At 42.6% G+C, this 12,797-nt stretch overlaps 1 protein-coding gene across 1 annotated transcript in view; it reads right to left on the minus strand.

The window, feature by feature from the left end:
• ADAMTS2 (ADAM metallopeptidase with thrombospondin type 1 motif 2) overlaps positions 1 to 12,797 on the minus strand; it is a 268,328-nt gene that overhangs the window by 15,617 nt on the left and 239,914 nt on the right. Inside the window, exons 11-17 of the mRNA XM_065408790.1 lie at positions 10,788 to 10,933; positions 9,883 to 10,058; positions 6,145 to 6,278; positions 5,183 to 5,306; positions 4,400 to 4,480; positions 1,838 to 2,001; positions 475 to 634 (exon numbers count right to left, since the gene is read on the minus strand). Of these exons, the coding sequence (XP_065264862.1) occupies positions 475 to 634; positions 1,838 to 2,001; positions 4,400 to 4,480; positions 5,183 to 5,306; positions 6,145 to 6,278; positions 9,883 to 10,058; positions 10,788 to 10,933 (985 nt within the window). The remainder of the gene's footprint in view (positions 1 to 474; positions 635 to 1,837; positions 2,002 to 4,399; positions 4,481 to 5,182; positions 5,307 to 6,144; positions 6,279 to 9,882; positions 10,059 to 10,787; positions 10,934 to 12,797) is intronic.

The raw sequence follows: 12,797 nt of genomic DNA on the forward strand, positions 1-12,797 counted from the left end.
GTGTGATTTGTGTTACGTGCTTGAAGTTTTGACATGCTAGTTTTCATCAGCACACAGCCAACTCGTATATAATTGGTACAATTTCTCAGTAACAGACAGGGACAAAGAAACTGTCATACCAGATGTGACCAAAGGTCCATTTCAGCCAGATATCCTGTTTCTAAGAGCAGTAAGGGATGCTCCCAACAGTTATGGGATAAGCTGCTCAAAGAGGAAGCTTGTTCCTAACCCTATGCTTGTGTTCAGCTTGTATCCAGAAGCATGGTGGTTAATATTCCTTACACATTTTTTCCAGTCTAATGCAAATATGGATTTTCTTATTCTTTATTTGTGTAATCCTTTTTTTAAATAAAATCCTGCTAAGCTCTTGGCCTTATTACTATCTTGTGGCAATGAATTCCACAGATTAATTGTGTTATGTAAAAAATAAAAGGTATTTCCTTTCATCAGTTTTAAATGTGTTCATTTTTTTACCTCCTCCACAGGGCTTTGAACACTGCGACCATTTTTTCAGAGCCCATTCATACGTTACTGAATCATCTTCCAAAACATTGTTGTTATCTACATTTAAGGAGTCTTCATGGATCATGTATTTGTAAGTCAAAGAAACCTTGGCACCACCATGAGGAATCACCTAGTCAGCAAACAAGACAAAATAAAACCTTTAAAAAGCTTATATCAATCTTACAATGACAATCATGACACAGATATAAAAACATCCCCCAAGAATTTTAAATGTTTTAACCCCATTAGAGCTGTTCTTGCTTTAAGTATCTCTGTATCCTTGGAACACAGGGATTCTTATACTGCACATTTAAATAGGCCGTCACTGCTTTGGATTGATTTTTCTTGCCAGTGTTGCATTGACTTTAAAGCGCTAAATTTTTCCATATCCTATTCTAAAGGAGAGAAAAATTAGGGTACAATGATAATTGTGATTCCGCTAAAAACAAAGATTAATAAAAATACGAAGATTAACTAAAAAAAACAGGTGGAAAGAATTGTAATAACCTCTGCAATAAACACAACCTTTCTTACGATGGTCTTGCAAGTGCTATGAATAATAAACTCATTACCTAACCAAGGAATGGAGCTTCCACATAAAAAATGACTTAGAGCCAGCTTCCGCTATAGTATTGAAGCCAATGGGACCGCTATTCCACATGAGTAAAGGTATTGAAATCTGGCCCTTAGAGAATGTAATTTTTATTCTTCCAGCGGGCTAGATTTTCAACTGGTGTAGATCAGCACAGCTCCACTGGCTTCAGTGAGACTCTGTCAATTTACACCAGTGGAGGGTCTGGCCCACAGGATTTACACTGCATTTACTATTTTACGATGTACAGTATAATGAGCAGAGTTTGAAAGATTTGTGAATTAAAATTCTGATCTGGACTAAACCACCTGAGACCCCATTAAATGACCCTCTATGTAAAAGGATCCTGTGTCAGACATTTTCAAAAATGGGTGCAGATGTTGTTAAAGGGTAATGTACATCTGACTATGATGTGCTACACTGATTTTTTTTCTTAATGTTCACATCTCAGCTGTGATTAGTAAGTTGGATATCCATTAGCGAGTGATGATTTCTAGGCCATCCACAGGAAATAATCAGGGAGGTCAGATGCTTGACACACAACCCTGGAGTCTCTGTTAAACACATTTCCAGTAAGTGGTAATGAGCGAGTTGGAAAGGGATTAAAATACATCACTTTTATTCTTAAAGCAGACGACTTAATGTGTTTCACAAAAGGAACCTATAATATACTATAAAACATTATGACTCAGTGTAACCCAGACAGTATCTTCCACAGAAGATGGTTTTCAAGCCACTTACCAGAATGACTATACCACTGCGCAAAGGCCCCATGGTCTGCACTGTTTCTCTATCGTCATCATTCCGGTATTCCCATTCCACACCCATGTCAACAAATACTTTAGAATCCGGTACATAGTTGTCTTCATTTAAAATGAATTTCCCTGTTTCTCGATTCTTAATGGCTAGAAGTAACATAACAAACATGAATACTTGGGGTTTTCATCTCATTTCTAATATTTTTTCAGTAGAAGGCTAGCTGAAAGAGCTCCAGGATACCAAGGTCTGTTCTTCCCCAGTTCTCTCACTGGTTTGAGAGAGAATTTTTTAGGCATTCTGCTTTACCTCATTTTGTTTTCTCACTCTGACACACAGTCTTCTGTGGATTTTTTTTTTTTTTTTTTTTGGCCCTGTATCTCTTCGTATTTTGCTCCAGTTACTTTTCCAGGATACACCCCTGTGATCTGAACCCATCCCTTCTCCAGTTAATTTCTGTCCTATCTTCTACTATCAGAGACTGGAGTGGTCTTTGTTTTACTGATATCCCTGTGTACATCTGACTCAAGTGCTCCTCAGCACCTTCAGGCTTTCCCCCACCTCATAATTTAAATAAACCAACAACCACTGGCCAAGATTTTCAGAAGTGGCTAGTGATTTTGGGTGATTCCATTTCAGGGGCTCATTTTGAGACATCTTAATAGGGCTTGATCTTCAGAAAGCACTGTGTACTCCTCCTCTGAAAATCAGGCCTCTTTAAGATGTAACTAGTTGTGCTTCAAAAACTGAGGCATCCCCAGGCACCAGTCACTTTGGAAAATTTAGGCCTCTGTCAATTTATGCACCAGCAGTCTGGTTCCCTATATAGACCTTCCCTTCCCAAAATGTTCCCAGGTGCCTAATGAATGTAAACTATTCCTCTTTGCTCCATATACTCATCCATACATTGAAACCCTAAGGTTTCAACGGAGCATGGAATTAGAGGCATTTTAGAGAAAATTAAAAGGGAAAGTCTTGACACAAGACTTTTTCTAGAAAACTAAATTCAGCTCCCAGACATCTCTTACAACCCTCCACCCCCTTAAAATACAGGTACCAACGTGTATCCCAGCAATCCCATGGTGTTTATCTAGATGTCCATCACCAAGTGGATCTCCTGGCACCATGTACTGATTCCTATCACTGAAGCCTGTCTGCATTTCACATCTCTATCCCCATCCCCTGGAGTAACCTCTTTGTTGCAGCAGCAACGATCAGCCTCCTCCATCTGTTAGAACGTGCGTCCTATCTAAGGGAGTCTTTCCTCCATTCCACATTGTTCCCCCCTTGATGAAACCAGCTTCCCCAAGTGGAGGACCAGTTCTGAGTTGGGCCTGCTCTACAATATCCCTATATCCTGCTTCTATCAACAATTCGGTCTCTTTTTCCCTCAAGTCCAGCAAACACAGCCTGAAGCTGCTGCACTTGGATTCAGAGTCATGAGCTGTTTGTGCTGAGTACAGGTAGGGAACATCTGGGCACATGGAAAGCGGTCATATGTTCTTCAGCCTGGGCAGTAAAATAGTTAACACCACACATCGGTTTATCTGTTGCTGGTCTTCTACCCCCCCCCCCCCCTTTATACTGGGGATGAAGGAAGTGGCTTATCTTGTGCCATGGTACTTGGCTGACCTAAGTTTTGTGTTGAAGTTAGAAGATAAAGTGTTTCTTTATTCACTATATACATTTTAATCCACTCCATTCACTAACAGCAGATTGAGCAGCCTGTTCCTCTCAGGAATGACCCTTTTCCCCAATGTCCACACTCTCCTGGGCTCACTCTCTCAGTGCCTCGCTCAGTCTAGGGTCCTGAACTATAATTATATTAGCAGTACGTATAGGCTTGTGAAGAAGCAGCAGATTGAGGGGAATGGGTGGTCATATTAATGCAAGTGGTTTACCCCAAATGAAGAATGAGTCTAGTGCGATTCCTGAATTGGTCACCATTCTGATCTGCCAGGGGGCAACGAATGGCATTTTTAAGGAGGCATTTACTAAAGAGAAGTAATGATTCATAGCAGAATTAGCAAGCCATTTGCTGTGAATCCACTTCCAATTAATAACAACCTATCAGACATTGCTTCTCACTGATCCCATTGCACTGTAAGGAGAGGATTTCAATTACTGTCTAAATTTTGTAATTGATTGGACATCCTAGCATCGTTACTATTAACAATGGTGCAGAATTTGAAACAGAGAGAATAACAGTGCTATGCTTTGGAGGTAGCTGGGAAGAAGCTGAATACAGGATGCATATTGTGAACTATACACGTGAAGACAATGCAAATGCTATCACATCCTCGAATGAAATTCATCACCCCATATAGCAGCAGACACACACTGATTCTGGGATCATCCTGCGAAGGTGCTAAGTAATAAAACATGAGGGAATTAGGATCCAATTTTCTAGTAAGTTTCCTAGTTTGTGCATGTAAAGGGAGGAGGGTTCTTACGCGTAGACCAATGCACAAACACATTACAAGCTTGAGGGGTGGGGGAGAAGCAAACTAAGCCTGTACAGAAAATATATCACAAATGAATACTCACCAAGATTATGAATGGTGGCATCTGTTTCTTGTACAAGCAAGTGCCTTGCACCAGCAGGAATTTCAAACATCTTAATGTACCCTTTATTGCAATATTAAAAAAAACAATAACTGGTCAATATGATAAAAACAGGGCAAGTCTGTTTTACTGTATATAAATGGATTTATTTTACAAAATTCAGGATGTTTTAAAGCAAGCTGGGCATAAGCAATTATGCTATTCCTATCCCTCCATCAGGTAACGAGAGAGGAAAGAGACAGTGACCTCTGGGTTAACAAAAACAGCTTGAATGTCATCAGCAAACTGATGCCACTTCAGACCAAAATGGTTCCTTATCTCCCCAAGTGACCACACACAATGTGGAAGAGGAGGACATCCAGGTTCCAGACTGGTAATGACTGGAGATAAGATACTGTCATAGCATTCCATGGAATCAGATTCAATAGATGAGCTACATTAGTATGCAAAGACATCTGCAACACAAATCGGTCTAGAAGTCTCTTCGGGGGGAACCATTAAAACCACTTCCCTGTGCCAACTGTGGCAGGCATAGGCCCTGATCTTAGCATAGAGGGATGACAACCTGGAAAAGCTCTTCACATATTTCCAGACTCCAGACCCATCTCAAAGATAAAGTCCTGACAGTGTCTGCTGGGATAGCTAAGCCTAAAACTATCTGCAATGGGCCTGTTTGTGTCATGGTAGCAAAGAGATCCAGAGTGAACAAACAAGAGAACTCACTGAAATCATTCACCCAGAACAATACATCTTGAATGAACTGACCTGGTTTCTTTGGTGCCCTGGAGAACGTTCCTTTCACCACCTTGCAGTGGGAGTTATCTCCACCACAGACACCACACTTATCCTCTTGCTTAGAGGAACCTATTACCCTGTCACATCCAACTTTCTGTGAGCAGAGAGGAAAGACAATGCTACGTGATTATCCAAACTTTAACTCAAATGATCCTTGGATTCAGATATCAAAAATAGGTTTTTAATATTAGCTAAAAAATTATAGTACTTCCCTAGAGTGCACATTGGTAAACATACACATTTCCAGTCATCACAGTAATTGTAGCTTAGGTAAATATATTTTGTGATTCATTAGGGTCCTGGTTCAGGAAAGAATCACTATTAACTCAGGGGTCTTCAGCCTGTGCTTAATGTTAAACAGATGCTTAAGTTACACTGGGATTTAAGCACCTGCTTAAAGTTAAACACCTGCAGAAGTGGTTTGTTGAATCAGGGCTATAATTCCGTTGCAAACTGTAATTTAAAATACTGATGTATTATAGCAGATCCCAATTTATACAAATTGTTGGTGATTATAGCCAGATCAAATAGATACAGCATACACATCAGCTACCTCTTAACACCACTTTCTTCAAAAGTTGCTGTATGTTCATATTTCACTATACGTTCCATCGTCATCAAACCTTATGAAGGAAAAGCTTCACTGAAAGCTAACGGTCACGGTTCATCTTAAAAAACACTGCATATACTACTACTTGTGTAGGTAGACGCTGCTGGAATCAATTCCCATGCAAAGTGATGGCAACTGCAAATATCACACACAATATTGTGACAGTAATTGTAATGAAATCTCTCCATTGCCCAAAGCGTAATGGCACTCACTTAAATATTCATTCTCAGAGAAGAACATTCAAGTGACTGTTTTGATAGTTTTTGCATCAGCTAGTCTTGAAAAATGTTAAAAGTGAAGCATCAGGAGTGATGCTACTTACCAAACAATCCCCTCGCACACAGATGCTATAAAAATCTTTATATGAGCAGCGGGTTCCATCATGTACCATTCGTTTCAAATACACTACGTCACCAGTCTCCTTGGACTCACAGTACAGTTGGCACCTTTCTTTAGCTAGAAGACAAAATGCCCCAAATTATATTGTTAAGCTTGAACAGCTCATTTGCTCAAGCTATGAATGTCAGTTTGAATGGCAGCAGGATTAGCTATCTGCCTGCATCATCTTTCATACAGCGGCAAGCACACTGTCCGCATCCAATAAATGCTAAATTATTATCATTATTCTACAAAGGCTCAGTTGGAAACTGCTGGATAAAAAAGAACCAATGGATTGTTCTTGGGACTGTATCTTAGGGTTTGTCGACACTGCAAAAAGAGACCTACAGCTGTGAATCTCAGAGCCCAGCTAAACTGACCTCTTTGGCCGGGTTCAGAGCCTGAGCTCCAGCCTGACTGGGAATGTCTCCACTGCTATTTTTAGCCCTGTAGCTCAAGCCCCACAAGCCTAAGGCAGCTGATCCAGGCTCTGAGACTCACAGCTGTGGCTTTTTTTTTTTTTTTTCCCCAGTGTAGACATACCCTTAGTGACTTAGTTGAGTTTACACTGCACACTGAGCCCAGGCTCTGACTCAGGTTTGAGCCCATGCCCACCTTCTGTCTACACACAAATCAGTCTGACTTGGGTCAGCAAGCACTCAGGACCTGGCTCATAGGACTCTGCTGGGGGGGGGGGGGGGGCGAGGGACGGGTCAGAGCCCGAGCCCTCCTGAGACTCGGGTCCAAGCCCTGCCATTTTGCAGTGTGGACAGCACTCAAGCCACAGACGCGAGTCAGGAGATCTGTGTAGTGCAGTACAGACGCATTAGCATGGTTCTGGGACCCAGGTCCAGCAATCGTAAGCCGCAGTTTAAATTGCAGTGTGGATGCTCAAGCAGTAGTTGGAAACACAGAGTGCACAAGGTCAGGTCCCACAGACCCGAGTTAACAATGCAGGGTAGGCATAGAAGCCATTTTACTTCTTAAGGGGCTGCATTCTGTACTGTGCAATCTGGCCTACGTTTGGGCAGTTCAGAGCCCCACTACCCAAGGGGTGGAATTCTGTCTCAATGCTCACCCACACTCGCTGCATATAAAACTGAAAAAGCAGATAAGATTTTGCCCTTGAATAGTGACAGTTCAACACTGTATGTGACATTGGCTTCCAAAGACTCTTAGGAGAGTATTGGACTGTTTGCTCCTAAACAAAAACGTAATTCTCTACTACTGCAGTGCTTGGATCTACGCTAGCTTAAGTCATCAAACAAGACAGACCATGAATAAAGTAATTTTACCACCAGTATGTGTGCAAAGAGCCAAACCATTGCATTTCTTTCTTCTAATCTGTTCTGGGTGAGCTGAAAACATGCAACAGAGCTGAAATGACTGGTTAAGGACTGAATAAACCTAGGGCCTCAAATATGGTTTCTTTGTATCCCATTTTCACACACATCTCTTGCTTTGCCCATTGACTAGTCGCATATGGTGGGCTCTTATTCCACTGTATGCCATCCTGTGGGCACACAGTCCAAAAGGCACAAGCATGCAGGTATGTGCATGCAGTACAGGAGACAAAGCACCAAATTTACAGAAGCAGCAGCTTGGTGGCCTGATGTTTGCAGATGCTATCGTTCTATGCAGTGAGGAGAAGGACAGTCTAAAAGAGGATCTTGATAAATGGAGAAATGTGTTGGAGAGACATGGGGTCAAAATAAGGAGAGGAGAAACAGTATGCAGTATGGTATGCAGTTTCAATAATGTGAACACGGAAGTATTATCCTTGACACTAGATGGGCAGACAATGCCGAAAACACAAACTTTCAAGTATCTGGGCTCCAGAATCTGGGAAAATATGGAAATTGAGGAGGAAATTAGAGCTACAATAATAAATGCCAGGCTCAGATGGAGAGAGATGAGTGGTGGTGTGTGTGACAGGAAGATACCATTAAAATTAAAAGGGAAAGTCTATAAAATGATGGCCCGTCCAGTTTTAATGTACGGCACTGAGTGTTAGGCAACAAAGAAGAACCACGAGCAAACGATCTGTTCCACAGAAATGCAAATGGCTGAGTGGTGTAAGCAAGACAGACCATGTGAAGAATGAATACGTTAGAGGCATGCTCCAAGTAACACCCGTAAGTGAGGGAGTGCAGGCTCAGACAGTTTGGTCACGTAAGGCGCAGCCCTGACAACTATGTGGGTAAGAGAATCCAACAGAGCAAGACTGAAGGAAAAAGATGGAGAGGCCAACCCAAGAAAAAGTGGTGGGATGTCATAAAGGAAGATGTGTTAGCATGTAGTATGATAAAGGCTATGGCATTGAACAGAGCATTTTAGAAGGAGAGGACTCATAGAGCTGTCCCCATTTGATGGGATTAACACAAGGAAGACAACAGCTAGCCAAATGTAGGGAGATGGAGACCCTAACGTTAGGCAGATCTGCCAAAGTGACTCTCTAGAGAAAAGACAGGGTAAGATAAAAATGTATGTTGCTCCCAGACTATGAATAGAGTATATCCACTAAAATATTCAATTTATATGCACTTATCTTCATAAGAGGGTAGTGTGTGGCCCTGATTGTATTAGAACTGCACTTTCTATCATACTTTCATGAATTTAAGGCTTGTCTACACACCAAAATTGTATCCCTTTAACTATACTGGTATATAGTTAAATGGCACAGCCCCCCACATGTGGATGCAGTTATACTGGCACCTGTAGCCTTATTTCTGTCCAGGAAGGGGAATAAGATGGTATAATTATTTCAGTAAAATATCACACCCCTAACTAAACAAGATATACTGATATAAAAATGGAGCAGACCAGGTAGTTGTCTGATCTAAAGCCCACTGAAGTCAATGAAAAGAATCCCATTAGCTTCAGTGGGACAGGCTGTAGAAGAATATTTCTTACACACAGGTCTGTGGGCCACACTGTTCTCCCCCTCTCTGTGGAAGAAAATGTACATCTTGAAATGAAGCGATGAAGCTATCTGCATCTGCTCCTCTTAAAATCCCAGGTTGCACAAGAACGGAAGAAACAAGTAAAGCAATAGTGAAAATTGTTTTGGGGAGCAATTCAGACAAATGAACTACATGGGCATTTTGCCAGCAACTCCTGGTTCCCATCAACTCTCAAGTTGAATGCATTATGATTGACCTTAAGAAGAGCCTTTCCTCTATTGGGATCTGAGAAACCAGATGTGGCCAACTCTATTATCCATTCTTTGCTGAGGCCAAAATTTTAAAACTTGGCTGCCTGTTAGGACTCTTAATCCATACTAAGGAATTGAACTAAATGTCCTGATTTTAAAGATGAACATTGACTGTCGTAAAGTCTGAAATTTGTTTTTTTTTATCTCCCTCATCATGTTTTCAACACACTAAGGTAACAAACTAACAACCCATTCCTGCTTCCGTATCAACGGTCTGCAACGTCGCTGACAGCACAAGCAGAGGAGCCAGGGATTGAACCAGCATGGAAAGTAGAACTGTCTGTTCACCCCAAGAGGGGCTCTCTCCTGCACCAGGTTGATGCACATTGGTAAGTGGACCTGGGGAAGCCTGCAGTGTTAATGACCAGGTGGCACCTCATGGTTAGACAATGAATTTCTGTCTCTAGTGCTATCAGACTGGGACTAAATTTGCTAAGACAACATTAGAACAAGATGGGAATTACTAACCATCGAGATGCTCATATGGGAGCCAGTGGTGTTTCGTATTCTGATATTCAAAGTAAGGGTCCCATTGTCTACACTGCTCCTCTCTGAAATCATCAAACTGCTGAGGACAATCTTGAGTGCTGCAAAGCTGGAACTCATAGGTTGGCCCCATGCATGTACGGCCTCCATTAGCTGGGCTGTGAAGAGGAAAGAAAAATAATGGTTAACGATAGCGTTAATGAGCGAAGCAAGGGTTTTTTGTTTTTACAAATCCCTTAGGGACTGTTTCAATATCCACTGATGTTAATAATGGATATAATGCTTTCAAGACCCCTGTAATGTATTGTACTGTTATAACCAGCTTCATAGATGGGTACACTGAGGTACAGAGAAGATAAATGATCTACCCATGGGCAAAAAGTGGGTCAGTAGCAATTCTGGCAGCATATAATCCAGGAGTTCGGACTCTCAGGCTATGTCTACACTTATGGTGGCGTGCAGTACACACCACAGTGTAACTACACACCACAGTGAAAGGTTCCGGCAGCAGGGAGGCAGCAAGGAAAAGCTCTGGCAGCTCCCCACTGCTGGAGCCTTTCACTACAAATAGCACAGTAGACGTGGGAGGCACTGCTAGGGCGTTTTGAGAGCTGTGTAGGGTGTACATCCTGGGGGTTCAGGCACGTCAGGCTCTCTTCTCTACTCACCTAAGCTGTGCGTCACCATCTATACTGCTATTTATACCCATGCTAGCTGTGCATGCAGTGTCTGTGCTCTACACGCCTCCGTAAGTGTAGACATACCCTGTTTTTAACCTGCACTATGCAATACTCCTTGGTGCATTACTTTATCAGTAACTTAACAGGAATTCCCCCACAATCACTCACTGCATACAAGAAAAAAAACCTGGTGTATGTTGAACTTACTGTGGATTGTCACATTGCCGTGTCCTGTATTTTACCCCTGTACCGCAGGTTCGAGAACAGGAGCCAAACTTACTCCATGCTCCCCAATTTCCATCCTGTTTCAAGATATCTGGAGTTAACCAGATGCAGTGACCTTTAAAGCAGTGCTAAAAGAGAACATTGAAAAGGTTAAATATTGTGTGGTGTCATCTTCATACATTTGAACACATACTCTGAGTACTGCATATCATTATGGTCAATGAAATCTGAACATAATACCCAGGTTTCATTTACAGGCATAGGTTATGAATTTCTTCACTTCTCCAGAAGATAAGAATGACTCCACACTGTCCTGATGTGCCTACGGTCCCAATCCTGCAAACACACCCATATTTAACTCTACCTAGGGTGACCAGACAGCAAGTGTGAAAAATTGGGACAGGGGGTGAGGTGGTAATAGGAGCCTATATAAGAGAGAGACCCAAAAATCGGGACTGTCCCTATAAAATCAGGACATCTGGTCACCCTTACTCTATCTAAAGTTAAGCATGTGCATAAGTTATTGCAGGATCAGGACCTAAGTGTGTACCACTGCCCTCTATTGCCTGGAATGTCAAACCTCCTCCAGAGTTTTATGGCTCCACCTTGTGGCTGCAACCATAACTTTACAACTAACAGACTCATTTAGTACAAGTGGTAGAGACTTAAGCTTTCGGAACCAAAGATACAAAGTGCTGTCTCTCATACTATATGCACTCAGTTTATCTGGCAATGATGAGGATTCTTTCTACAACGTACAGTTTCATTACAACACATAAAATACTGTGTACAGAGGAGGGAAAGGGTGCACCCACCCATTGTGCTGAAAGCTTTAAGATGCACAATTACTGTCACAGTATGTCTACCCTTTGAGCAAGGGGTGTGATTACCAAATCCAGGAGACACATCCATGCTCATTCTGATTGAGCTAGCACTCTAAAAAATAGAGCATAGCCATGTAGTGCAAGCATCAGGAGGGGCTAGCCGCCCCAAGTATGATCCCGTCCGAGACCATAGACACATACCCGGGGCTGATATCCTTCCCATTGCTCATGTTGCTGTGCCTACACTGTATTTTTAGCACATTCGCTTGATCAGAGCGTGTGTGGGTATGTCTCCTCAAGCTGGGAATCACACAGGCAGCTTGAAGTGTAGACATATTAGAAGAGAAATGGCATTAAATGAATACTTAGCATTTTATATGTTCAATGCACTGTAACTAATTAACTAATTAATCCTCACAACAATCCTACAAAGTAGGTAGGTATTATTACCCCAAAGTACAGGTGAGAAAAGAGAGTGAAATGACTCTCCTAAAAACACACTGTGAATCAATGGCAGAGCCAGGATTAGAACCCAGGGCCACCTTACTCCCAACCCTGGGCACGTTCTTCTAGATCACACTTAAAATCATGGAAAGTTTTTCACTGTGAGATCATTAAATCATGAAATACTCTTCCAAAGGAAGTGGTGAAAGCCCCATCCATGCAGAAGTTCAAAACCAAACTCGACAAAACACAAGGTAAAACACAGAGAACAATTCTCAATAATCATACATTAGAGCAGGGGTTTCAAACTCAATTTACCTTAGGGCCAGTGCCAGTCCTCAAATCCTCCCAGCGGGCCAATAATGTCACTCATGTCGCCCAGAACCTGCCCCCCAAAACTCCGCCCCCCACCTGCCTAAGGCTCTGGGACAGAGTTTGGGTGGTGGAGGAACTCTGGGGTAGGGGATTGGGGTGGAGGCTCTGGGAGGGAGTTTGGATGGGGGAGGGAGTCTGGGGTGCAGACTCTGGGAGGGAGTTTGGGGGCTGGGGGTGTGTGGGGAGGGGGTGCAGGCTCTGGGAGGAAGTTTGGGGGCTGGGGGTGTGTGGGGAGGGGGTGCAGGCTCTGGGAGGGAGTTTGGATGGGGGAGGGAGTCTGGGGTGCAGACTCTGGGAGGGAGTTTGGGGGCTGGGGGTGTGTGGGGAGGGGGTGCAGGCTCTGGGAGGA

This window comes from Emys orbicularis, chromosome 8 (assembly GCF_028017835.1).
Source record: "Emys orbicularis isolate rEmyOrb1 chromosome 8, rEmyOrb1.hap1, whole genome shotgun sequence".
In the NCBI taxonomy this organism is placed as follows: domain Eukaryota; kingdom Metazoa; phylum Chordata; order Testudines; family Emydidae; genus Emys; species Emys orbicularis.